The 27,155-nt window shown below is 43.1% G+C and overlaps 1 protein-coding gene across 1 annotated transcript in view; it reads right to left on the reverse strand.

The window, feature by feature from the left end:
- UGGT2 (UDP-glucose glycoprotein glucosyltransferase 2) overlaps window positions 1-27,155 on the reverse strand; it is a 273,428-nt gene that overhangs the window by 13,893 nt on the left and 232,380 nt on the right. The window contains exons 32-36 of the mRNA XM_054012252.1: window positions 22,195-22,290; window positions 18,821-18,905; window positions 17,183-17,365; window positions 15,592-15,752; window positions 11,976-12,090 (exon numbers count right to left, since the gene is read on the reverse strand). Of these exons, the coding sequence (XP_053868227.1) occupies window positions 11,976-12,090; window positions 15,592-15,752; window positions 17,183-17,365; window positions 18,821-18,905; window positions 22,195-22,290 (640 nt within the window). The remainder of the gene's footprint in view (window positions 1-11,975; window positions 12,091-15,591; window positions 15,753-17,182; window positions 17,366-18,820; window positions 18,906-22,194; window positions 22,291-27,155) is intronic.

Raw genomic sequence — 27,155 nt, forward strand, 5'->3', positions numbered from 1 at the left:
GCACCTCATTGACTTTCTAAATGGAATCAGAATTCTTGAGTGAAAAAAAGTTTGAATGTACAAATGGAGGGTGCCACAAGGTTATAAACGTTAGAAGGGTAGTGGCATACAGATAGCTATTCACCAGTTGCATGGTTTAAAACAGATTATTGAAGTTGGGTTATTAAACATAAAAGTCAATTCAAGTGGTTATCCTTTCAGAAGAAAGCCTTATCTATAAAAACTGCCTTAATACTTCTAGAAGGTCAAGTAAAAGAAAATACTCATGGCAAAGAGAAATAACTGTTGTAACAGCCAGGTTAATCATCTGAGTCAGTCAGATGCCACCAGCAGAAGGTTGATTTTCTTTTTTGGTGGTTCGGGTTCTGTAGTTTCTGCATCCGAGTGTTGCTCTTTGAAGACTTCTGAAAGCATGCACTCGTCCCTCTCAGATTTTGGAAGGCACTTCAGATTCTTAAACCTTGGGTCGAGTGATGTAGCTATCTTTAGAAATCTCACATTGGTACCTCCTTTGCGTTTTGTCAAATCTGCCATGAAAGTGTTCTTACAACGAACAGCATGTCATCATCTGAGACTGCTATAACATGAAATACATGGCAGAATGTGGGTAAGACAGAACAGGAGACATACAATTGTCCCCCAAGGAGTTTAGTCATAAATTTAGTGCCAGATGCACTAAAGATTCATATGTCCCTTCATGCATCAACCACCATTCGAGAAGACATGCATCCATGATGATAATAGGTTCTCCTCGATAACCATCCAAAACAGCTGACTCTCTGCAACAATAGACTGGAATTGCTCCCTGCAGTCATGTGACAGATCTTCAATGAAGGCCATGAGCTTGTTGTAATTAGTAAAGTTATATTTGGCCATGGTCACCTGAAAGTTTGCAATCCAGAACTGCAAGGTGGTGGACAAGTACACTTTTGCCAAAAGAGATCCAGTAACTTCTGATCCTTGGCATAGCAGGGTAGCCCTCAAGAATTGCTGCCAACCCATCTCATTCACAGCATCCACAGCAAGACAGTTAGGTGGTTGGTGAGTCTTGCCCACATGCTCAGGGTTTAGCTGATCGCCATATTTGGGGTTAGGAAGGAATTTTCCTCCAGGGCAGATTGGCAGAGGCCATAGGGTTTTTTCGCCTTCCTCTGCAACGTGGGGCATGAGTCACTTGCTGGAGGATTCTCTGCACTTTGAAGTCTTTAAACCACAAGTTGAGGACTTCAATAGCTTAGACATAGGTCAGGGGTTTGTTACAGGAGTGGGTGGGTGAGATTCTGTGGTTTGCGTTGTGCAGGAGGTCAGACTAGAAGTTCATAATGGTCCCTTCTGACCTTAAAGTCTATGAGCTTCTGTACCAGATGACTGGAGGACAGCTAATGTGACATCAATTTTTAAAAAGGGGTCCAGAGGTGATCCAGGCAAGTACAGGCCAGTAAGCCTAACTTCAGTACCTAGCAAACTGGTTGAAACTATAGTAAAGAAAAGAATTATCAGACACATATATGAACACGATTTGTTGGGGAAGAGTCAACATGGCTTTTGTAAAGGAAAATCATGCCTAATGATTCAGTTCAACAAGCATGTGGACAAGGGGGATCCAGTGGATATAGTGTACTCAGATTTTCAGAAAGCCTTTGACAAGGACCCTGAATCTTAAGCAAAGTTGGCTTATCATAGGATAAGAGGCAAGGCCTTCTCATGGATCAGTAACTGGTTAAAAGACAGGAAACAAAGGGTAAGAATAAATGGTCAGTTTTCAGAACGGACAGAGATAAATAGTGGTGTCCCCCAACGGTCTGTACTGAGACCAGTACTATTCAGCATATTCATAAATGATCTGGAAAAAGGGATAAACAGTGAGGAGGCAAAATTTGCAGATGATACAAAACTATTCAAAATTGTTAAGTCCAAATCAGACTGCAGAGAGTTACACAGGGCTCTCACAAGACTGGATGACTGAGCAACAAAATGGCAGATGAAATTCAATGTTAATAAATGCAAAATAATGCACATTGGAAAACATAATTCCAACAATACATCTAAAACAATGGGGTCTAGATTAGCTGTTACCACTCAAGAAAGATCTTGGAGTCATTGTGGACAGTTCTCTGAAAACATCCACTCAATGTGCAGCGGCAGTCAAAGAAGCTAACAGAATGATGGGAATCGTTAAGAAGACATATCGGCTTGGAAAAGAGATGACTAAGGGGAGGAATATGATTGAGGTCTATAAAATCATGACTGGTGTGGAGAAAGTAAATATGAGGAGTAAATAACACTTCCCTAACAGCAGAACTAGGGGTAACCAGATGAAATAGGCAGCAGGTTTAAAACAATCACAAGGAAGTATTTCTCCACACAATACAGTCAACCTGTGGAACTCTTTGCCAGAGGATGTTGTGAAGACCAACACTATGTCAGGGTTCAAAAAAGAACTAGATAAGTTCCTGGAAGATAAGTCCATCAATGGCTATTAGCCAGAGTGGACAGGGATGGTGTTCCTAGCCTCTGTTTGCCAGAAGCCGGGAATGGGCGACAGGGGATGGTTCACTTGCTTACCTGTTCTGTTCATTCCCTCTGGGCACCTGGCACTGACCACTGTCGTAAGACACGATACTGGGTTAGATGGACATTTGGTCTGACCCAGTATGGCCGTTCTGATATTCTGAGAATTCGGTGGCGAGTGAGGAAATAAAAATTCAGAGCCCTTGGTGGGGACATATTTTTTATCAGCCCATTTGCAAGTTGGTTTTACTGTTGCTGAAGTCTGCCGAACAGTCTCTGCCAGATATGAAAGCACCTCTCTGATAGGTAGCACAATTTTGGTTGGTGTTGCTGACTGCAGAATGTCCAGTAACTTGTGTTCTTCTTTAAGTGCTTGCTTGTGTTGATTCCAGTTAGGTGTATGCGTGACGCATGCACAGTCATCAGAAAGTTTTTCCCCTAGCAGCACCCAGCGGGTTTGGCTGTGGAGCCCCCTGGAGTGGCGCCTACATGGTGCTCAATATATGACTCTGCCGACCTGGCGCTTCCTCAGTTCCTTCTTACCGCCAGTGACGGTTGTTGGTACTGCAGTGGCTTGCTTTTGCCAGTACTTGGCTTATTCTTCTAACTTTGTGTATAGTTGTTAATAGTTGTGGTTTTCATAATGACAAGTTTCAGAGTAGCAGCCGTGTTAGTCTGTATCCGCAAAAAGAACAGGAGTACTTTAATTTGTTAGTCTCTAAGGTGCCACAAGTACTCCAGTTTTCATAATGTCTGTAGTTTGTAGTTAGTTTAGGAGTGGGGGTTCTTCCCCCCCACCCCATCTTTCTGTTCTCCCCTTGGGGCTCGGGGCATGCCTCAATCCAAAGGTTTCAAGCCCTGCAAGTCTTGCCACAAGCCCATGCCAACGGGCGACCCCCACGACTCGTCTCAAGTGTCTGGGGGAGGCGCACGAGACGGACTGGTGCAAGATTTGCAAAGAGTTCCATCCCAGAATTAAAAAGGAGCAGGACTTTTGCTTAAAATAGCTCCTTATGGAGGCGGCACTGACACCGCAGACTACATTGGGGCGGCAAGACCCAGGGCAGAGTTTGTCAGTGTGGAGCACTCCGGTTGGACTTGCATCAATGCTCCCACTCTCGGCACTGCTCCCCGTCACAGCACCGGTTCCTGACCACTCCCGACACCAGTCATCCAGCCACCGGTCCATAGGAGGCCTGACGTGGGTGCAGGGCAGAAGCAGGGACCAGCGCAGTGACCATTTTGGACCCACTGGGTATACCACTAGGCCCAGGGCACCATATCTAAGGGCTCCTAGTCTGCGGTATCCGAGCCCAGGGTGCCGATAGCTTTGGCCAGCTTCCCCACTCCTACGGGTGCTGAGGTAACACTAGCCACCCTACCTTCCCCGGAGCCGACTCTCGCTCCCATAGTGGATCCTGGGGTAGTCGACTCAGCACAGGAGGCAGGGCAGGATGCCCCAAGGGATCAGGAGGGTCAGGACGAACCTGTCCCCCCACACCCTTTAGCCTCCTCATCGTACTCCCTGAACGAGGCAGTTGTGGGGACCTCCACCTCAGGGCTGCCCCCCCATAGACAACCGTGCCTACCAGGACCTGCTGCACAGGGTGGCGCGTAATATGGGCCTGCAAGCTGAGGAGGTGGTAGAGCTGCAGGATCTGATGGTGGACATCCTGGCCCCGGAAGGTCCATCAAGGGTGGCTCTTCCCCTTATTAAGACCATTCAGGCCAACACCAAGACCTTGTGGCAGACCCCAGCCTCTATTCCTCTGACTGCGAAGGGCATTGAAAGGAAATACTTCATCCCCTCTAAGGGTTATGAGTACCTCTATACGCACCCGCAGCCCTGCTCATTGGTGGTGGTGGCGGTGAACGAATGAGAGAGGCAGGGGCAGCAAGGCCCTACCCCAAGTCCAGGACTCTAAAAGACTAGACCTTTTTGGCCGGAAGGTCTACTCTACTGGGGTTTGCAGCTCAGGATTGCTAACTAGCAGACAATCCTGAGCAGGTACAGCTTTAACTCCTGGAACTCCATCCTGAAGTTCAGAGAGTTGGTACCTGCGGAGTCCAGAGAGGAGTTTGGGGCTATAGCTGTGGAGGGTAAGGCAGTGGCATGGACCTTGTTACAGGCCTCACTGGACGCTGTGGACTCAGCAGCATGCACCTTGTCCTCTGGTATCGCCATGAGGCATAACTCATGGCTGCAGGCCTCGGGGCTGCCACCTGAGGTGCACCAGACCATCAAATGGCAGGTCCTGGAGGGAGCGGGCCAGTTTGCAGAGCAGACTGACTCTAGGCTACATAGCCTTAAAGACTTGAGGGCTATGCTGAAATCGCTGGGGTCCATACTCTGGCTACTCAGTGGAAACACTTTAAGCCGCAGCCCTCTCAATGCCCCTACCTGCCACGTCCTAGACAGGACTTCTCTAGGAAGCGCGGTAGGAACGATAGGCACAAGCAGTCCCAGCCCTCGTCCAACCAGGGCCAGATGCGCACTTCTTTGGTCTCTAATCAGGCCTTTTGAAGGTGTGCCCGGGACGACGTACCAGACGATGGACCGGCTCCTCACCCATTTCCTGAACAGTCTACCCCATTTCTACCATGCTTGGTCCCAAATAACATTGGACCGCTGGGTTCTTTGCATGGTAGAAGTGGGCTATTCTCTCCAATTCTACTCCTTCCCTTCCTCCCTTCCCCATGTCCCTGTCCCTCTTCAGTGACCCCTCTCATGAGCATTTCCTTGTACAGGAGGTGCAGACGCTCCTCGCCGCAGGGGCAGTGGAGGAGGTACCTCAGGAGCTAAGGGGCAAGGGATTCTACTCCGGCTATTTCCTAATTCCGAAAGCCAAAGGGGGTCTCAGACCCATCCTCGATCTACGAGGCCTCAACAGATTCATGAAGAAGTTGAAGTTCTGCATGGTCTCCTTGAACTCAATTATTCTGTCTCTCGATCCAGGAGACTGGTTGGCCGCCCTCGACCTCAAGGATGCTTACTTCCACATATCCATGGACCTTTCGATGGACATTCTGATCATGTTGCCACTGTTCCTGGACCTAATCATCCAGGACGCCTTAGTTGCCCAGACCTCCAGTCTCTCCACTTTATGGCCTGGAAGCTTCATGGCTAAACCCCATGGAGCTCATGTGCTCGGAGTCGGTCAGGGAAGTTCTCCACAGTAGCAGGAAGCCCTCCACTAGGGCCACCTATCTGGCAAAGTGGAAAAGGTTTAGGACGTTGCAGGCCCCCATTCCTGTCATCCTGGAGTACCTGTTACACCTCAAGCAGCAAGGTCTGGCTGTTTGTTCCATCAATGTGCAACTGGCAGCTATCTCTGCATTCCAACCGGGAGCAGCCGGATGCTCCATCTTCGCCAACCCCATGCCTGGAGCATCTGTACCCACAGGTTCGGCAGCTGATCCCTGCATGGGATCTCAACCTGGTTAGTTCCAAACTGATGGGACCTCCGTTTGAACCATTGGCAACCTGCTCGCTCCTGTATCTATCATGGAAGGTTGCCTTTCTAGTTGCCATTACTTGGGCAAGGAGGGTCTCAGAATTTAAGCCCCTCACCTCTGACCCTCCATACACGGTCTTCTTCAAGGACAAGGTGCAGCTTAGGCCTCCCCCGGCTTTTCTTCCAAAAGTTGTGTTCCAATTTCGCTCCAACCAGGATATTTTCCTGCCTGTGTTCTACCCTAAACCTCATGCGAGCAGCCAAGAGGAAAGGCACCACTCTCTGGACATTTGACAGGCACTCGCTTTTTACATCGAACACATGAAGCTGTTCCGGAAGTCAAAACAGTATTTGTGGCAGTGGCTGACCATATGAAAGGTCTCCCGGTCTTGCCACAGAGGATCTCATCGTGGATCACCTCCTGCATCCGCACCTGCTATGAATTAGCCAACGTTCCAGCTCCGGCTCTCATGGCCCATTCTACGAGGGCACAAGCCTCATCGACAGCGTTCCTGGCCCAGGTGCCAATTCAAGAAATCTGCAGGGCGACAACATGATCCTCGGTGCACACATCTGCCGCTCACTACGCCATAACCCAGCACGCTAGAGACAATGCAGCCTTAGCAGAGCAGTGCTCCAGTCTGTTGTTCCATAACTCCGACCCCACCTCCAAAGTAGGGCTTGGGAGATACCTAACTGGAATCAACATGAGCAAGCAGTCGAAGAAGAAAAAATGGTTACTCACCTTCTTGTAACTGTTGTTCTTTGAGATGTGTTGCTCACTTCTATTCCAGACCCCCCTGCCTTCCCCTCTATTGGAGTAGCCGACAAGAAAGAACTGAGGAGGCGCTGGGTCGGCAGGGTCATATATTGAGCGCTATGGAAGTGCCACTCCAGGGGGCCCCAGAGTTGACCCGATGGGTGCTGCTAGGGGAAAAACTTTCCGACAACTGTGCACGCAGCACGCACACACCTAACTGGGATGGATATGAGCAATACATCTCGAAGAACAACAGTTATGAGAAGGTGAGTAACCATTTTTTTGATTCCTTGACTTCTTTAAGTGGTATCTGCAGAGTGTCTGCCAACCATTTTATGAGGTCCTGAAATGGTGGGAAATCACTGGCCCTAGGCAGGGGTGGAGGCAAAACTGCCACAACTTCTGATGACAAGGAATGGTAGTTTTTCCTCCTCTGCCCTAGCTTTCTGCTCCTAGAATGCCGCCTCCTGCTGAGGAATGGGCTGTGGTGGAGGGGACTGTATGTCTCTTATCCTGATGGGTTCTACTGTACAGTCTTGGACTTGCTTCTGAAGTTCATGCCCCCTTATGGTGATACTCTGTAGGAGTCACCTGAACTGGAGCAATCCTAAGGACACTACCCAAAGATGATGAGGTTATTCACCCTGTGCAATAAACTGTGGATCTTCAAAATGTGCATCGAGATGCCTTGGAAATTTTTTGTCAGTATGCCACCCAGGGGTCCCAGGTATTGCTATTGTGGGAGGGGTCGTACGGGGGATGGGGAGTATCATCCAAAGTTGTTCCCACCAGCTGTGATGTCTTCCCTGAAATGCCTCTCTCCGTCTGTGGATATCAGAGAATGGGTTCTCAAACGGCTGGGTAGGAAAGCCCTGCACCAAGAGAGAAGAGACTCAAGGGAAGTTTCCATTATCGTCCTCAACATCATCTAGTGGAGGTGCCCCAGGCGAAAAAGGCAGTGAATCGGGCAATACTGGGGACAGATGGGAGTCCAGTGACTGAGCAGGTCTCAGTACCAAGAGGCACTCTGTACCTATGAGCACCAGGAAGGCAGACATGCCTGACTGCTCTGAGTTCCAACAGGTTGATGTGGAGACTGGCTTCCTGAGGTGCCCATCTACCCTGAATTGCGAGGGTATTGAGGTGTTCAACCCACCCTAACAGTTATGTGTCTGTTGTCTCAGATATTGTTGGAGCTGGTCAGATGAAAGGGACACCCACACAGACATTGGATGGATTTTTTCCACCTGTCTAGGGAATTCTTCACCTGGAGGGGAACTGTAACTGTTTGTCCACGTTATCTCTGGTGGAGGAATAGATCGTTGTGAACAAGCCCTGAAAGCAGCAGAGGTATAGACTTGCAAGCACAGTTACAAAGGTGAAAGCTGCCATATGACCCAGGAGCTGCAAACATTTCTTACTGTAGCATGGGAGGTTCCTTGAATTGTCCCAATCAGGTTTGCCAAAATTATGAATCTGTATGTGGAAAGGAAGGCCCTGGCTGCCAAAAAATCCAAATATGCTACTGTGAATTGTATTCTCTTTCAGGGGTTAGCATGGATTTTTTTACGTTTAGCTGGAGACCCAATTCCTGAAAGAGAGAGAGCTGTCTGGGTGGAAGTTAATACTGCAGCGTAAGATCAGTTCTTGAGAACCCTGTCGTCGAGATATGGGAAGACTAAAATTGCTTCTTGTTGAAGGCAAGCAGCTACTACTGATAGAACCTTTGAGAACATCACTGCAGCCAAAGAGAGGCTGAAAGGAAGTCTCTATATAGAAATAGGCATCCTGTAGGTTGAAGGCCAGAAACTAATCTCCTGTCTCTATTGAAGGGATTATAGCTGCCGGAGTCACCATCCTGTACTTATGAGATTTTACAAATTTGTTCAGTTGTCTTAGATCTAAGAACAGTCTTCATAGTCTCTCCTTTTATGGCACGAGAAAATACTTTGAATAAAACCCTTTTCCCCTGTGAGGGGATGGGACCAATTTTACTGTTCCTAAACAAAGGAGAAAAGTGTACCTCTTGACTCAGTTCAGTCTCATGAGATGGATCCCTGAAGAGGAATGGGGAAATGGGGGTGGGAGGGATGAAGGGACGTAAAGTGGATGGTGTAGCCCAATGTTATAACCTCCATGGCCCACTTGTCTATTGTAAAATGCTGCCAGACCTTCTGAAAATGGGAAAGGAGGTCTCCAGAAGTTCAAAGATGGGCACAATGTTGCAGCTTGCAAACTAGAGGTGACAGAGGAGTTGAGCCCTCAACCAACCCATCAAAACTGTTGTTTTGATGATGACTGGGTACTTGCTGAAGGAGGGTGAGAAGCTCTTTTCCTCTGGAATTTTTGCCTCTTTCTAGAGGGTTCAGTGGTTCTGTGAAATCCAGAGAACTGGGTCAGGCATGATCTCCAAGCAGTTTGAGTCCTGCTAAATCTCCTTTTGTTTGTTGTTGTGTGTATACCCAGACACATCAACATGGCCCTTGAGTCCTTCAGAAAGTGTGAGGACTCATCCACAGTCCCAGAGAAGAGCTTCTGACCATCAAATGGGAGGTCCTCGATAGGGTTCTCAAAAGAGGTTCAGAATACTAACAGCTGGAGACATAACGTTCTGTGCATGACAACCATTGTGGAGATGGATCTAGCGGCAGCGTTCAGGGCATTTAAAGATGTTTGGAGAGAAGTTCTGGCTAATAACTGACTCTCCTTACTGATGCCCTGGAAGTGCTCTCTATGCTCCTGAGGAAGATGTTCAATAAAGGTTGCAAACTTGTTGTAATTTATTAAGTCCTACCTGGCCATGAATGCCTGACAGTTTGTCATCCAAAATTGGAGGGTCGTGGATGAGTACGCCTTTCGGCCAAAAAGGTCCTACCTCTTCTGGTCCTTATTGTAAGGGGTAGACCTGGAGAAATGTTGTTTATCCAGACTCGTTTACAGTATCCACCACCAGGGAATTAGGTGGGGGATGGGAAAACAAAAATTCTGAGTCCCTGGAAGGAACATAATATTTCTTATCCATCTGTTTAAGTTGGTGGGATGGTGGCAGGAGTTTGCCACAGTCTTTGATGGATCCAGAAATTAATGGGAGCACAACTTGGGTGGGTGTTGCCAACTGCAGAAGCGTGTATTGTGAGTCTAATTTCTAAAGAGGTACCTAGAGGGTGTCAGCCACCCTTTTCACAAGGTGCTGGAATTGCTGAAAATTATCAGCCATCGATGGTGGTGGTGGTGTGACTGCCTCATCTGGAGATGAGTACAAAACAGGAGTTTGAGGGGTGGCCTCTTTGTCTGCCCTAGCCTCCTGTTTTTCAAAGGTATCCTTGTGTTGGGGGTTTGGTGGAAGGAGACTGTGCAACCCTACTCTCCTGGCACAATAAAGCTGAAGGTCTGGCAAATTTCTGCCGTTATGCTGCCCAAGGATACCAGGATACCAGTATGGCCACTTGGGGCAGGGGGGAAGGGCCTCATACAGGAGTGGAGGTGGTACAGGACTGATTCCACCCTCCCTGACGTGGGTTCTTGCCAAAATATGGGTTCCTGTACTGATGTGGAGGGGAACCCCCCACTGATAAGGTGGAGACTGATTGAATGTCTCCTTCATTCTCCTCAATGTCCTCCAATGAGGGGAGGCAGTAGAAAAGGGCAGAGAATCCTGTGGCTCCAGGAAGCAATGGTAAATCCAGAGACTGGAGTCTTGGTTGTTTGGTACCCATAAACAGTGGGGACTCTGGCTCATCTAACACTGACAAGCCCCTAGAGTAGCAAAATTCCTGCTGTACTGAGTCTGCTGGTATCAATGTAGCAGTTGAGGTTGACAGTACCATTGATATGGAGCACGTAGGTGCCAGGGCCTAAGGTGCCTTGTGCTGCAATTTTGCCAGTAGTGATGGAGCTGAGTGAGAAAGCACCATTGGTAAGCCTGATGTAGATGATGCCATGCTAGAAGAGTGTATGTCTTGGGCCCCCGTGTCCTTCACAGATGGTAGTGTAGCCTGCTGGAGTCATGCTTCTCCTAAGTGCTCTGGGATCTCACAGCCCCATTTGTACCAGAAGAAGAGTCCTTCACCTCCATGGTACCAAGTCAACAGGTTGAAGCCTCTGACACTGTAGACTTAGTGGGAGATCCAGGCGTTTGAGGAGCTAGTTCAGATCCCCTTTCTGGGGGTTTATTGCTCTCCAATTGTAGGCCATTTCCCCAGTGACCTATGGGTGGGACCCGAGCCTGCCCACTACTCCAGGTCCCAGCCCAGGGACCCTCAGAATAGCAGCCATGTGCTGCCGTGTCCCTTTATCTAAACTGATTTCAGTTCCCTGGGCCACTTCCCCGAGGCGCCAGCCTTCAGCAGGGCTGTAGGGCTGAAGTCTTGTATTCAGTCCCAGCAGCAAACCAGAAGCTCCCTTTTGCTCTCCTGGTCCCTGCCAGCACTGATCTGTCCATAGTGCTGCAGTTCCCTCTGGCCAGCCGGAAGCACCAACTGGACTCCTCTGGCTCCAGCAAGGAACTGACTGTCTCTGCACCTCCTTTTTATATGGCCCTCTGAGGCCCTGATTGGCTGCTCCCTGCAGCCTCTCTGATTGGTTAGAACTTTTTAGCCTCCCCCTGATTGGCTGCTTCCTGCGCAGGCTCTCTAGACTGCTTCGAGGACTTGTTCCTCTCCTGGGACAGGTGTGGCCTGAGGCCTCCCTGAGAGGGCATCTGGGCCTAGTCCACCCGTCACACAATCCCATGACTGCTGCAGTGTGCACCAACAATAAGAATTGGAATTTTTTGCACTAAAAAACTGACTGACAACAACAAAAATAAAAAAATCAACCGTTAGAACTCTCCTTGTATTTTGGTCTGTTTGTACTGACAGATGGTAGGTTGGATTCCATTGCACAGACTGCCAAAGAGAAGATTTACACACAGTAGATAGTAGGAGAGCTATAACCTGACATTCCATTTTCCTAAAAATGTACATAATGTACATAATTTATGTGATAATAAATATAATAAAAATACCTACCCCTGAAAATTCTAGCTATACTTTAGTAACCAGATCACAACTTAAAAATGTTGTAATGTGATAGCAACACAGAAGTGCATTTGCAAAACCTTCTATGGAGAGCTCCTCCTATAATAGTAAGAAAGTAATTAAGTCTACATGCAAACCACAAATAGTGAAAACAGAGAAAAACAGGAAGAATATTTTAAAGAAAAGAAAAAATGTCATTTATCTTCAGGCAGACATTAAACTTTTGCATACCTGATCTAAGTTTGATAGACTGTTTGGATCTTGACTGAGAGCCTGGTATTGGCCCCGAAGTCTGTCTCCTGCAGCAATCTTTCTGAACTTCTTAAGATCCACAACATATAAGGCACTACAAAAACAAAAATTCATTAAGTTTTGCATATTTTGACATACCTACTAGAAACAGGAAAAAAACTTGATAACAAGGAGACAAATACCGTGTATGCAATAAAGGAATGTTATTTTAAGTAACTAGCTGAAGCCCAACACAAGAAGTGAACTCAACATGCGCTAATCAATCTACCACATGGATTTAGGGTGGGGAAAAAAAAAAAAAATTAAAAAAAATCAGATTTTTTATTAATTAGATTTTTTTCATGTTTATTTAAATTATGTTTTTCTTAAAAATAAACCTGTTTAAAATGAAATCTGAATTTAATACAAAAACGTTAAGCCTAAAATTATTATAATCTCTTAACATTTAAATAAAAATAAACATGCTGAATCCATAAGCCTCTATCAAAAACTTTGAGTTAAAGGCTGTTTTTCTATATAGAGAGAGAATCAGGGGGAAAACTAACTTTTGAGGTTAAGCTTTATAAATGTCACAATAAGTCATGTACAGGTCTGTCTCATCTTACGCGGGGGTTCCGTTCCGCGGGTAGCACGTAAAGCGAAAACCGCGTATAGTCAAAATTACATTGAGTTGAATGGTGGGCGGAATCGCCCGAACTACAAGTACAGTATTAAAATTGTTATTTTTCTCTTTTTTTGTTTTGTTTTTGCAGACCGCATAAAGCTGAAATTGCGCATATTAAATGCGCGTAAGATGTGGCAAACCTGTGCCATATTGAGGGCTTGATCCTGTGGAGGACCCAGGGGCTGTGCTACTGGGTTCAAGAGACTAGCAAAGGCATCATAGGTGTTGGAACCCAGCCTCTGACACCAGGAGACACCATCATGTATCTCATCCAGATCATTCAATGAGTCCACCTGCGTGAGCTCATTCTCCTATTTTACAGCTTCTCTCTACCTGAACTCTGGCTCAGTTCTCAAATTATGAGTATCTATGACTTCACCCATCATGGAAACTTACTCTCCGGTTCATGGAAAAATACTGATCTGCCCAGTAACTACCAGCCTTTGCTTCTGGATGATTCTCAGCACTTCAGGTAAATGGCCCTTCTCTGTGTCCTTGCATGTGTACACAGACAGAGATGCAAACAGAAATCCATTAATTTCTCAATTGCCTTCCTTTCTGTCTCTAAACAAATAAAATACTGAAGTCTAAAAGATATGTAGATTATACAAGCAGAATTTTTAGATTGTTGTGAGTTCATTTGTTTTCTGTAGAGGTGAGAGTTATGTAACAAGGCATAAGGAGCAGAGTGTGTAACCAGAAAGAAGCAACACTGGTGTCAAAGCAGGACGCTTTGGGAAGAAGGGACAAAATTTTTCACAATGCAGCCCTAGACATGGTTCACTCATTATGACCAGGCTACTTTTCCACCTGGCAGAAGAAAGAGTGCTAGAAGGTTACTGGATACTATGTATGAGAAGGAAATTGAACAGTGTGCTGAAAAATTGGAGGGAAATTTGTTAATCTGAGTCTTGATGGGTGGAGCAATGTACACAATGATCCAGTAATATGTGCTTGTGTGACAAGAGAATATGGAGTTGTCTATCTTGCAAAAACAACTGATACAGCAGAATATTTAAAAGAAGTAGCAATAGAAGTAGAAGTAAAAGCTATAACAAACTGAACAAAAATTCAAGTGTGTAGCTTTGTCACAGGCAGTGTTACAAATGTAGCACAGATAGGAAGAAATCTAGAGAAAAATAATGAAGAGAACCTGAACCTTATAACATATAGGTGCAGTACTCATTTGATGAATCTTTTAGCTTAATATTTAAGTACAACTCCAGGAATAAAGGAAAATGTTGCTGAAATAGCAAAATACTTCTGTAACAACCACTTTGCTTCGGCTTCACTGAAGAGAGCAGGAGGACCCAAACTAATTCTCCCCCAAGATATACAGTGGAATTCAGTGGTTGACTGTTTTGAGCTATTTATTAAAAACTGAGCTATTCTGATGACAATTTGTGGAAAAAATTGTGACAAAATAGATGGGACTATCACAGACTAAGTAGTCAACAGCAGACTAAAGAGAAACATAGAAGATATGCTGAATAAACTGAAACCTATTTCCATAGCCGTGTCAAACTGCGGAAAGATTGCTGCTCTATTGCTGATGCTGTTGAAATTTGGAAAGATTTTTAAGAGACATTGAAGAAAGAAATAACCAACAACAAAGTTAAATTACAGGCAGTAAAAAAAAATATATGGATGGAACAAGCACTTACTCCACCTAATTTTCTTGCCAATATTCTCAATCCAAAGTACCAGGATCGATGTCTAACTGCCGAAGAAGAAGATGCTTCTATGACATGGACATCAATCATGCCAAACATAATAAAATTATATGGCTGGAGTGATCCATTTAAGTAATACATGTCTCCTGATTGATGTTTTAAAGAAAGTCACTGAACTGGTAAAAAGCAACAAAGAGTCCTGTGGCACCTTATAGATTAACAGATGTATTGGAGCATAAGCTTTCGTGGGTGAATACCCACTTCGTCAGACGTATTTACCCACGAAAGCTTATGCTCCAATACATCTGTTAGTCTATACGGTGCCACAGGACTCTTTGTTGCTTTTTACAGATCCAGACTAACACAGCTACCCCTCTGATACTGAACTGGTGAAGTCACTAGCTAAGCACCGGAAACCAGAGTTTGCTGAAGTGCTAAATCAGCTTTTGACAGCAGCAGCCTATTCCGAGGACACAAAACATATTTTCTTCATTTGGACGAATTCATTCAAAGCTGAGAAATCGATTGGGATTTGAAAAAGCAGGAAAACTGGTCTTTCTTCCAGTCTATGAATAAAAATGAGGATGGCGGGGATGAGAGCCACTAGTTTGAAAAATCTGAAGGACAGTCTAAGTAACTTAGGAGACTGTTGTCTCATTTTCAAGAGATTCAGGCAAGAAGGAACTTAAGCTTCACTCACTTTCAGTTAGGGATTGTTGAAATTTTTCCCAGGATAACCTGAAATAATCAGTTTAATTTACTGACTACAGTGATTCTCTGTTTAATAAATGATTTAGTTGTATATATGTAACATGTTTTGAGATATCATTCACCATTTTCTAACATACTAAAAATGTACAGTTAATAAGAATCTATATTAAGCTATATAATTGCTTAAATAAATGCATACCATCCTAAGTAGCAAAAGATGTACCAAATGTAGTGTAAAGGTTCTATTTAGCTGTAAATCAAATGTTTTAATGGTTATATCGACCAATGACAATGCACCTTTCTTTAGAAAATAACTGAAGTACAAATGAAAAAGTTGATTAAAATTGATTATTTAAATCAAAGCTTTCCACTTAAGTGATTTAAATCATGATTTAAATCAATCCACCTTGCATGGATTTTACGCTTTATTTCTGTCTCTCTCCAGATATCTTACACTATTTGATTGTTATTGAATGCCTTATTGACAAAAGACCAACATTTTCAACATTTCTACAAATAGTCCAAAAATATAAATTAATGTTCCTACCTTATGTGGTATTTCCTTCTTCCAAGATGTGATGCCCAATACCCTGATTTCCAGAAACGGTACCCATCCATTTCTGTGCGACTGTCACAAAAGGGGACATATCCATAGGGAGCTCCATTTAGATCTATATCTCTAAGTTCTTTGAGGTCACTTCTCACAATCTAAACAAGAGAAAAACAGGAAACACTTCTTTTTTGTAGTTTAATGTTGTTTTGCCCCCTTATATAGATATAGTCCAAATGCCAACTGTACTCCCACAGATTTTTGACAGAAATGAATCTAGTCTGTTAGTCTAATAGTCTGTTAGAACATGTTTATCTAGTTATTGCTTGGGCAAAATGCATACTTTTTCTTTATTATTGCGGTAGGGTCAGCCTCTGCAGCACACCTCTGTGGCCTGCTTCCAAGTTGGGTCTGATAACTGACCCCAACCACCTGATCCCCAGTCAATCAGGATCAGCTGGAGGCGGTTGGAGGAGATGAGCGATCACAGGCGAGGCTGAACCCTACCCTTCTTAAAGGGCCAGCCAGCCTGGGATAGGATATTATGTACAGCTTCAGTTGATCATATTTAGGCTTGGAAGGATTAGATTTTTATTGGTAAATGTCAGTAAACATCAATTTCACCATACACATACAAACTAATGAGAACATATTTCCATCGATAATAATTGAAACTTACAGATAGGAAAAATAAGAAAAATGCTACTTGAGAACTTAAGAGTTTGATTTAAAGATATTTACTTTATATATTTTGACCTGTGATATTAACAATGTGTTTAATAGTTGTAAAAAATTTAACTTTTTGAATCAGTGTCTACTGTCATTAAATAATTGTCTGACACACTCTAATTTCCTGCAACTTCAAAACTTTAAATCAACAAAAATTAAAAAATGCTTAAACCCCATAATTTTGCACAAATAGGCAAAAAGTTAAAACAAAAATATATAGATGCCAAAATGATAAAAATTGAATTCTGCCAAGCCTGATCATATTTAATACCTAAAAGAAATAAGTAAAAAGCATCATCTTCTATTTATAGACAACATTTTTGGATGCCCAAGCTGACACTCCTCAAAGAGGCATGATTTCAAAAAAGTGACAAGCACCTCCCTTCTGAAAATCAGGACCTGTTAGGTATGTCAGTTTCGCCACCCAAAAATTATGGCACCCAGATCATTAGTCACCTTTGCAAATCTAGCCCATATAATATCCTTACCTTTCAGAAAGGTTCTGAAGATGCTTTACATACACTATCTATTCAGCACCAAGACACTTACAAAAAGTATCCTGGGATTTTTAATGGCCACTTGATCAAAACTTCAGCATCACAACCATTTGAGACAGCACAATGGCTCCAAGTCTATGGTGTGAAGGTGTTACTTCATTAATGAGTAAAAAGGGCTGCATACCGAATTTTGGACACCACATAATGCAGCACCTTCAGTAATGCTTAGTGATGGCCAATCCAGTTATTGAGACCTAATGAGATCAATATCTGAGACAGGATATCTACAGGGATGGTAAGGGTTGACATGAACCAATGCAAAACCCTGCTTTCAGATGTATTTTTCTAAAATTGTTTCTTACCTGGTCGGCATCAACAAATATTATTTTGTACACTGCCAGTGGAAAAAGAACATCCAGAAAAAGAATTTTGTAACCCCAGATAATTCTTTGCTTTTCAGTCTGTTGATGAAGCCAGCGGGGCCACTTATACTGTACTAGTTCATACTGGAATCCATATTCTTTGGCCATGTGAGGAATAATCTCCTAGAAATGGAAAAAGAAAAAAAAAAACAAAACTTTATGCAGTGCAATATGCACAGAGGTTAAGTGACTTGTGCTAGGTCACACAGCAAAGCTGGCATTGTTGATACCCAAACCCATAACTCCTAAGTCCCATTTCTATAAGTTAACCAACAGATAATGCTCTCTTAATTATAACCATTCTTGTTGTCTCTCTCTCATATATATTCTCCCCCTCCCCCGCATTACATTCCCTTTTTTTAATGCCCCCAACTGATTTTTTTTTTTATCTTTTAAGGTCAGGACATACTGATTAACACCACAATTATGCCCGAAAATGTTTTATACATGGAGTCTGATGCAAAATGAAATTAACTACAATGACAGTTGGTGCACTTAACATGTTTCAGCTGCTCTGACAATTTCCATAATTCTAGTGGTATTCCCAACTATATGTATTTTTCTTAAACTGATATAATCTGTAAGAATACAAGAAACTTAAAATGTACCCATTCTACCTTGGTTTCAGAAGAAAAAAAAAGATCTTATATAAAGGCTGCTTAAAAACTTTGATATTAATGTTTCCATAATGCAATTATTTTAATTAATTTCATGATTTTTAAAATCCATTCTAATTATAAAAAATATGATATTCAGTAAAAGTGACAATGCATTGCTATTCATTTTACTACTTGTGGCAGAGCTCTGACCTTGTCCCGGTGGGTCCTGCACTTTTAGGCGGTATATGCTAGCCTCAGTGGCTCACTGTGACCTTCCACGTAGCCCTTCTCTCTCTAGGGCCAGGGTTACAGTCTACTGAGCCCTTTTCATCATAAGCCAGCAAGGAGGTTGGTGAGAGAACTCCCACAGTCTCTGCTGTCCCTAGGGGTTTGTTTTAGAACAGTTTAGTCTCCTGTCCTGACAGGGGCCTGACTTCCCCTCCCAGGAGGGGTTCCTGTAGTGGTGGGTTGGGGGGGAACCCGGGCCCGCCCTCTACTCCAGGTTCCCGCCCAGGGACCCTAATGGTAGCAGCTGTTGGCAGCCAACCTTTCATTGCCAGAGTTGCTACATTTCCCTGGGCCACTTCCCCACAGCTCTCCTGCTTCTCCCTTCTTCACCCTTACCTTAGGGCTCCCTTATCAATAACTTGAGGGTGTCTTCATTAACCAGCCCTTCAGCCGCACTTCCTCTCCTCTGCCTGACTGGAGTGAGCCCTTTTTATAGTATCAGTGGGGCCTTAATTAGAGTCAGGTGGTCACATTAGCTTAATGGCCTCACCTGACTCTGCAGGTTAATTGGAGTCAGGTGTTCTCATTAGCCTGGAGCTGCCCCTGCTCTGATCAGTCAGGGAACAGAAAACTGTTAATCCAGTGGTCAGTATATCTGCCTTCTGCTATTCTGCTGTACCCAACCAGCCTGGGTCTATCACATACTCTTATTAACAATGCAAGCACAATGAAAGATGGACATTACACTTACCTTAAATGTAGGAGAAAGATAATTTTTCAGAAACCAAAATTTAACAGGTGTTTTGGTATGACGCAGAACAGAAAGCATCATAATTCTGTGGAACGAAAAGTCTAAATAAATAAATTAATATATTCATGAAATCACATTTCAACCATAACATCAAAAGGGATTTTATAGTTTTAAGACCCATTATATATTAGAAACAAAAACTTGTAGCAAACCTGATTCTATTTATGATTCTTGCTAACGCAGTTTAAGCAAGGTTTGACTTCCATGATCATAAACTGCATACTGGCATAGATTTTTCTAGACCGCTTTTAGACAGCTAAGTATACACCACACTAGCCAAACTGTTTTCAAACCACATTAGAAGGAACAGTGTTTAAATAAACATGGGTTTACTAACAGGTTCTACCCTAAGGTACATACATATGTGACTGAAATGGAGCTGCTCTGTAATAATTCATAAATACTGTATGTTAACTTGGTTATTGGGATGTTTACTGTACGACTGTATTGGTTTAGTTTAATAGGGACTGTAAGAAAAAATAAGCAGGAAGGAGACAGAATGGCTCAAGATAAGTCACTCTTCACCAAACATTGACAGTGTAAGGGACAGTGCCAGGGCAGAAAAAGGCCTAGCAAAACAGGAAATCAAAAGAACGGTGGCAGGTTTAAAAGTAATATTCTCAAGAGAGACAGAAGCGTTGCTTGGGGAAACAAGACTGAGGTACATGACAGCCTGCCAGAGGAGTCTGAAGAAATTGGTCCTGCCTAGGTTACTATCAGAGGATGGTATGCCTCTTGGTAAGAAAGACATGGGTATAAACGGTTTTCTCTAAATGCTTTGTCCCTCCTGTAAAAGAAATACTTTTATTTTAAGAAAGCTGTTTTGAATCATTGTAGTTCACTGGTTACAGATTTTGGGAGGGAAGAACTGCAGGTGTCCAAGCTCAGTCCAAGCTTACCTGCTAGGTAAGAACAGTTGATCCACAAGGTACTGCAGCCCTGGGACTAGTCTGAGGGCTTGTGCACACCACTTACATCAGTATAACTTATGTTGCTCCAGGATGTGAATAAGCCATCCTCTTAAACAACGGAAGTTACACCAACTTAACTGCAGGTGTGGATAAAGCTATGTTGGCAGGAGAGCTTCTCCTGCTGACATAGCTACTGCCTCTTGTGGAGTTGGTTTTATTATGCTGACTGGAGAGCTCTCGGCATGAGCATTTTCACCATCAGACACACTACAGCAGTGCAGCTGCATTGGTGCAGCTGCGCTGCTGTATTGCTTCTAGTGTCGACTAGCCCTAAGAATGGGAGAATTACAGAATTCCATTCTGTAGGGATGCACTCAGAGAGAGGATACAGCATACACAATGGCAATAATGGAGAATGGAGAGAGGTAAACAATGGTGTCCCCCAGAGATCTGTACTGGGCCCTATTTAACATATTCATAAACGATCTGGAAAAATGGGTAAACAGTGAGGTGGCAAAATTTGCAGATAATACAAAACTACTCAAGATAGTTAAGTCCCAGGCAGACTGTGACGAGCTACAAAAGGATCTCGCAAAACTGGGTGACTGGGAAACAAAATGGCAGATGTAATTTAATGTTGATAAATGCAAAGTAATGCACACTGGAAAACATAATCCTAACTATACATATACAATGATGGGGTCTAAATTAGTTGTTACCACTCAAGAAAGAGATCTTGGAGTCATTGTGGATAGTTCTCTGAAATTATCCACTAAACGTACAGTGGCAGTCAAAAAAACAAACAGAATGTTGGGAATCATCAAGAAAGGGATATATAATAAGACAGAATATATCATATTGCCTCTATATAAATCCATGATACGCCCACACCTTGAATACTGCATGCAGATGTGTTCGCCCCATCTCAAAAAAGATATATTGGAATTGGAAAAGGTTCAGAAAAGGGCAACAAAAATGATTAGGGGAATAGAACAGCTTCCGTATGAGGAGAGAATAATAAGACTGGGACTTTTCAGCTTGGAAAAGAGCGACTAAGGGGGGATATGATAGAGGTCTATAAAATCATGAGTGGCAGGGCCTGCTTTAAGAAGTTCAGGGCCCGATTCAAATAGTTTCGACGGGGCCTCGGCAGGGATGATTCACCCGGTAGCACTCCAGGTCTTCGCTCCGGGTCTTCCGTGGCATGGTCGGACCTGCGGCCGAAATGCCGCTGAAGATCCAGAGTGAGTGAAGGACCCGCCACTGAAATGCCACCGAAGTCCTGGAGGGCTGCCGGATGAGTAAAAATTAAAAAGGCGCCTAAGTTAGGCACTTTTCTTTAGGGAGCGGGGCCCTCTTAGGCGCGGGGCCCGATTCGGGAGAATCGGCCTAAAGCCGACCCTGATGAGTGGTTTAGAGAAAGTAAATAAGGAAGTGTTATTTACTCCTTCTCATAATACAAGAACAAGGGGCCACCAAATGAAATTAAGAGGTAGCAGGTTTAAAACAAACAAGAAAGTATTTTTTCACACAACACACTGTCAACCTCTGGAACTCCTTACCAGCGGGTGTTGTGAAGGCCAATACTATAACGGGGTTCAAAAGGGAGCTAGATAGATACATGGAAGATAGGTCCATAAATGGCTATTAGCCAGGATGGGCAGGAATGATGTCTCTAACCTCTGTTTGCCAGAAGCTGGGATTGGGTGACAGGGGATGGATCACTTGATGATAACCTGTCTGTTCATTCACTTTGGGGCACCTGCCATTGGCCACTGCCAGAGGACAGGATACTGGGCTTGATGGACCTTTGGTCTGACCCAGAATGGCTGTTCTTATGTTAATCTTGGTCAATTGTTTCAAAAAATCTGTGAACAAAAGCAGACTAAGCAGTCTGACACAAAACACTATAATGATTCCCTTAAAACAATTATGATTTATCAGATCATTAACCTGTGGATACAGTAGTATTAGTATATATAGAGAATGGGCCATCACATGATAGTATGTAGATTTTGGGGCAAATTCAGCCACTATCTAAACAGATGTGACTCCAATGAAGTTGTGGAGTTACTTTGCATATACTAAGGCTGATTTTGGCCTTTTGGTGTTCATATTTATCACATACATTGATGCACGGCATTAAAAAATAATTTTCTTTAAAAGAGAAAGATATAATATTCTTGAACACACATACATTGGATCAATTAGATCTCTAGTATAATTCAATAGTTGAACCAAAAATAAATTTGATCCTTCCTGTGTACATTTTTTCTATGCCATGTTATTATTCCTACTGTTTTCTTAAAAAGAATAGCCATACTTCCTAAAAACTTTAACTTGTTGATGAACTTTTAGAATATTCCCATTAAATTCCTAAGTCTTCCTTTTTGCTTAAATTACCTTAAAAAGCGTTCATATAAATGGCCTGAAGCAACCGAAAAAATATTTAGAACATCATTTTTCTTCTCTTTTTCTTCTGTTTGAAGATCTGAAAAACTTAAAAATAAATATCTGTTATAGGCTCTGTAACTAGGGAGAAGGACAAAGACTATAAAAGCCACCCAAAAAACTACATTAATAGCAGGGTTATATATTGACAGAATCGTAAGTAACAGTTTCTATACAAGCTCAACTCTGCCCCCATCTTTTGCATATGCATCACAATACAGTCTTTAAAATTGCATGACCACATTCTATTTTTCCAAAAGGCCCAGTGAATTTTATATTCACTGCACAGTGAATGAGACAGAGTGAGTGTGAATGAGTAATATTTGTTTTTATAATCATTGTTCAGTGAGTGTACCACAGCCGCATTCACTAACCATCATTCATCCAGTCTCCTGGAAGTTCAAATGTGCTCTCCGTTAAACCTTTTAAAATTTGTATGTATTGTCAAATTACAAGTGAAAATTGCAAATAGAACATTGCCAAGGATAAGATACAAATCTACAGGACCCCCGTCTTAGTCTCTACACTACCATATCCACCATGCACCATATACTTGCACTCTGAATGATGAAGACAGGAGTGGGGATGTCCTGTAGAAAGTATAGGCTATGATCATATAATTAGTATTATAAGAGATGCTAACAAAAGGGTAAAATTAAGGTTCAAAGATTCACAGAGTTTAAGACCAGAAGGGACCAACAGATTGAGTCTGACCTCCTACATATTACAGGCAGTTACATTTCACTCAGTTGCCCACATAATAAGTGTAATAACTTATGTCTGACTAAAACATATCTTCCAGAAAGGCATCTAGTTTTGATTTGAAGACACAAAGAGATGGAGAATCCACCACTTCCCTTAGTAGTTTGTTCCAGGGGTTAATCACTCTGTCAAAAATTTCAAATATGAATTTGTCTGGCTTCAGCTTCCAGCTATTGGTTCTTGTTATACCTTTCTTCATTAGATTAAAGAGTTCTTTAGTACCTAGTATTTTCTCTGTATGAAAATACTTATACACTATAATCAAATAATCTTTCAATCTTTTTTTTGATAAGCTAAGCAGGTTGAACTCTAAATCTCTCATTAAAAGGCATTTTCTCCAGCATTTGAATCATTTTTGTGGCTCTTTTCTGCACCGTCTCCAATTTGTGCAGTCTAGATGAAAATGTCTAAACAGAACTAAAAAGGAAAAAAAAACAGTTATGGAAAAAATTATTTAGAATTTAAATCCACAATGAGCTTTCATCTAAGGAATATAGCAGGGGAAATACCCATGACAATTTCCCTCTCAGATTTCTGCTGGAAGGAACTTAACCCAATTAACACAACAGAAGGACTCCTCATTTCCAGTTCCCAACTCCACCCCAGGCTGGAGCAGCTGACAGTAGCTATTACATGGAAATTCCTTCTGAGCCCCCTGTGATGTTATATAAATCAAATATAACCATGTAAATAATTGTTGCAACCACTGTTATACAATTGCAACAAATCTTATATGAAGTATGTCATGTAAGGTGTCAATGGAAAAATTATGATTGATTATCCTATTTGTATGCATGTATCATTTTTGTGTCGGAAGTTGTGAATATTGACTATATATCTATGTTTCATATGTGTTTGCTCCTGGGTAACACCCACAAAGGTAGTTTACATCTGATCTAGCCAGCACATTGTGAATGGACTATTCAAGTTGGTGGCCCACTAATGAACACAATGAGCCCTGGAAGAAGCTTATCCCCACCTGATGGACATTCCTGTGGACGTTTTAGCCAGAATAATGGGTTCTGGCCCCAGCTATGACACTATGAAGCATGCAAGGGCATGTGACAAGCTCACGTGACGCTGGACTCCATCTTGTGCCTGTACTTTTCCACAAACTGTGCTGGGGACTTTGCTTGGGACAATGAGTTTCCCTCCACATGGGAGAAGCTATAAAAGGCCCTCGAAATATCTCCATTTTGCCTCTTTCCTGCTCTGATCTCTGGACTATGGACTTTAACTAACAGGAGCATTACAACCAATGCACTGAGAACCTTACAATCTTTTGGATGTTACCAGAGACATTATAAGTCAGCAGTTTATGTCATCACTGCTTCAAACCTGACACAAGAACTCTGCAATTGTTGTACATACTTGATTCCTTTGACCATGTTAACTCTCTCCTCTTTCTTTTCTCTTACAAATAAATCTTTAGATATTAGATACTAAAAGATTGGCAAAAGTATGATTATTGGGTAAGATCTGAGTTATATATTGACCTCGGTATGTGGCTGGTCCTTCGGGATGAGAAGAGCCCTTTGGTTGATAAAACTGGTTTTAAATAATCACTCATCATTAAGTCTAGCATGGCAAACGTCTCTCCCTTTTATCATGTCCTTTCTTCCCTCTTGGCTTTGCCCCCGCCCCCGCTTCAGCGTTAGGTGAGCATTACCTCATTGTAGTTCCAAACTGACCAAGGGAAGGGGGCAAGTATCAGAGGGGTAGCCGTGTTAGTCTGCATCTGTAAAAAGCAACAGAGAGTCCTGTGGCACCTTTAAGACTAACAGATGTATTGGAGCATAAGCTTTCGTGGGTGAATGCCCACTTCGTCAGATGCAAGGGAAGGGGGGTGAGAGTCCAACAGATCCTTTGTTGCTGCCTAGGCCAGTGTCCTTTGCTCCTGTGAAGCTGGGCTAGGTTTGTCCCATACATGCCCTGATGAGGTGTGAACTGTCCCTCTGCTCCTGGAGAGTTTTGCCTGGGCCTCTGCTCCTGGAGAGTTTTTGCCCGGGCTTGTTTTAAGCCATGAGGATACATTTTCAGCCTCATAACTATATATACATGAAATTACAACCTATAATGTTACTATAATAACAATGCTCAGTGCATCATGACCCTTCCGAAGACACCCGACATGACAAACTTTGCATTGGATACACAATCATATTATAAGGATGAACATGGGGGTGCAGAATGTTCCCCCGAGGTACAGAGTGTCACAGTGTCCCTATGGGTTTTCCACTTGAGGTGACTCCGAAGCAATAGCAAAAAGAGGAGCGGCTTTGGAGTTGGAGCGAATACAGAAGGACTGTCATGGCAACAGCAGCTTTTGATTTAGAGGCAAATACCAGAATGCAGTGTTTGAAAAAAATGCATTAATATCCAGGTTGCCGCTTTGCAAATTTCAGCAGTTGGCACATTTTTTTAATAGTGCCATGGAGTTAGTTTGGGATTTTGTAGAATGAGCTATTCAAGGGGGCTGAACATTAGCAGCCTGGTAACAAGCCAGAAATCCACTTTGAAAGTCTTTGTGTAGAGATCATGGATCCTTTAAATCTGGTCATAATTGAGATAAAGAGTCCAGAAGACTTTCTAAACAGTCCAAATAGAAGGCTAATGCCCTTCTAATATTGGTGTCGCATTGGGGGGAAAAAAAACACAGGAAGGTGGATAACATGGTTAATGTGGAAATCAGAGAATATTTTAGGTAAAACTTGGGACATGGGAATAATGATACCTTATTCCTGAAGAGAACTGCAAATGGGTGAGGGGAACTCACCTATTAACGATCCTAGTTTCCTGACTACACAAGCAGAAAAGATGGCCACTGAGAATGCCGTTTTCATAGATAAGTGCAGCAGAGAAGACTTAACTAGTGGCTCAACATGGGATGAACAAAGACTGAGAATCCTAGCACAGGGGAATGAAAGGCTGTAATAGCTGTCAAATAAAAACTCTGACTGAACTCATGGAAAGATCTGATTTCTTTAAATCCAACAAGCAATCAATAACAGCAAAGAGGGAAGAGTACACCAGTTGTGAAATGTCTTCCAGCTTTGAAGATAAGTATTTTGTATAGACATCTTTCTGTGGTTTAGTAGGATCTCTTGTATCTCTGTCACACAGGAAACCTCTACCCCTGAGAACCACTGAAAACCCAAGCTCTGTGTTGGAGGATGGCCAAGTCCAGATAATGTTCAACTGTAATCCTGAGACAGCGGGTGGGAAATGGTCAATGCTGCAACACTGCAAATGAAGTGAGGTGAATCAGGTAAGGGTACCAGACTGCCTTGGACAAGTTGACGCAACTAGAATGACTCTAGCTTTGACTTATTTCGTTCAACATCCATTAGAATTAACAGTATCAGAGAATGTGCACAGAGAAAGTCCCTCATCCAAGAATGAGCAAGGTGTCTTCCAAGGACTGATGATCCAGATGCCCCATCAACCTGAATTTCTTGCACTGTCTGTTGGCAGTAGTTGCAAAGAGATCCATTTTCGGAAACCCACAAAGCCAGGAAAATCTGTTTGAGAATCCAAGGTTCCAATTTCCATTTGTAATCCTGGGAGAAACGTTTGGTCAGATCACCTGCCATGATGTTCTGCATGCCCGAGAAGTTAAGAGGCTGAAATGAGAATGTGATTGGCTATACACTACTTCCATAGTTTTATTGTTTCAGCACGAAGAGAGAGGAATCTTGCTTCTCCATGATGATTTACGTAGAACATGCAGGCTGTGTTATCTGGCATAACTTTGCTCAGTTAAGGGAAGAAAGTGGATACAGGTGTTCCTGACTGCTCTTAATTCTAGGAGGCTGATGTGTAAGAGAGACTCTTGAGACAACCATTTGCCTTGGATGAAGCATCCCCCAAGGTGAGTGCCCCATCCCATAAGTGACGCATCTGAAGTTGTGATAATAGGAGGAGGCGGCTAGGTGAAAGGAAATCATGCATGCACTCTGGACAGGTCTTTCCACCAGCCATGTGAGTGTATCACCCGACAAGGGACAGATACCAACTTGTCTAGACTATGTTTATTTAGGATACAGACTGTTCTGAGACAACTCTGGAAGCAGCGAAGATACAGCCCGGTGTGTTGTGTTATGAAAGATGAAAGTACAAGCTGCCATATGACCCAGCAGTTGGAGGCAACT

The sequence above is a fragment of the Malaclemys terrapin genome, chromosome 1 (genome assembly GCF_027887155.1).
Source record: "Malaclemys terrapin pileata isolate rMalTer1 chromosome 1, rMalTer1.hap1, whole genome shotgun sequence".
NCBI lineage: Eukaryota > Metazoa > Chordata > Testudines > Emydidae > Malaclemys > Malaclemys terrapin.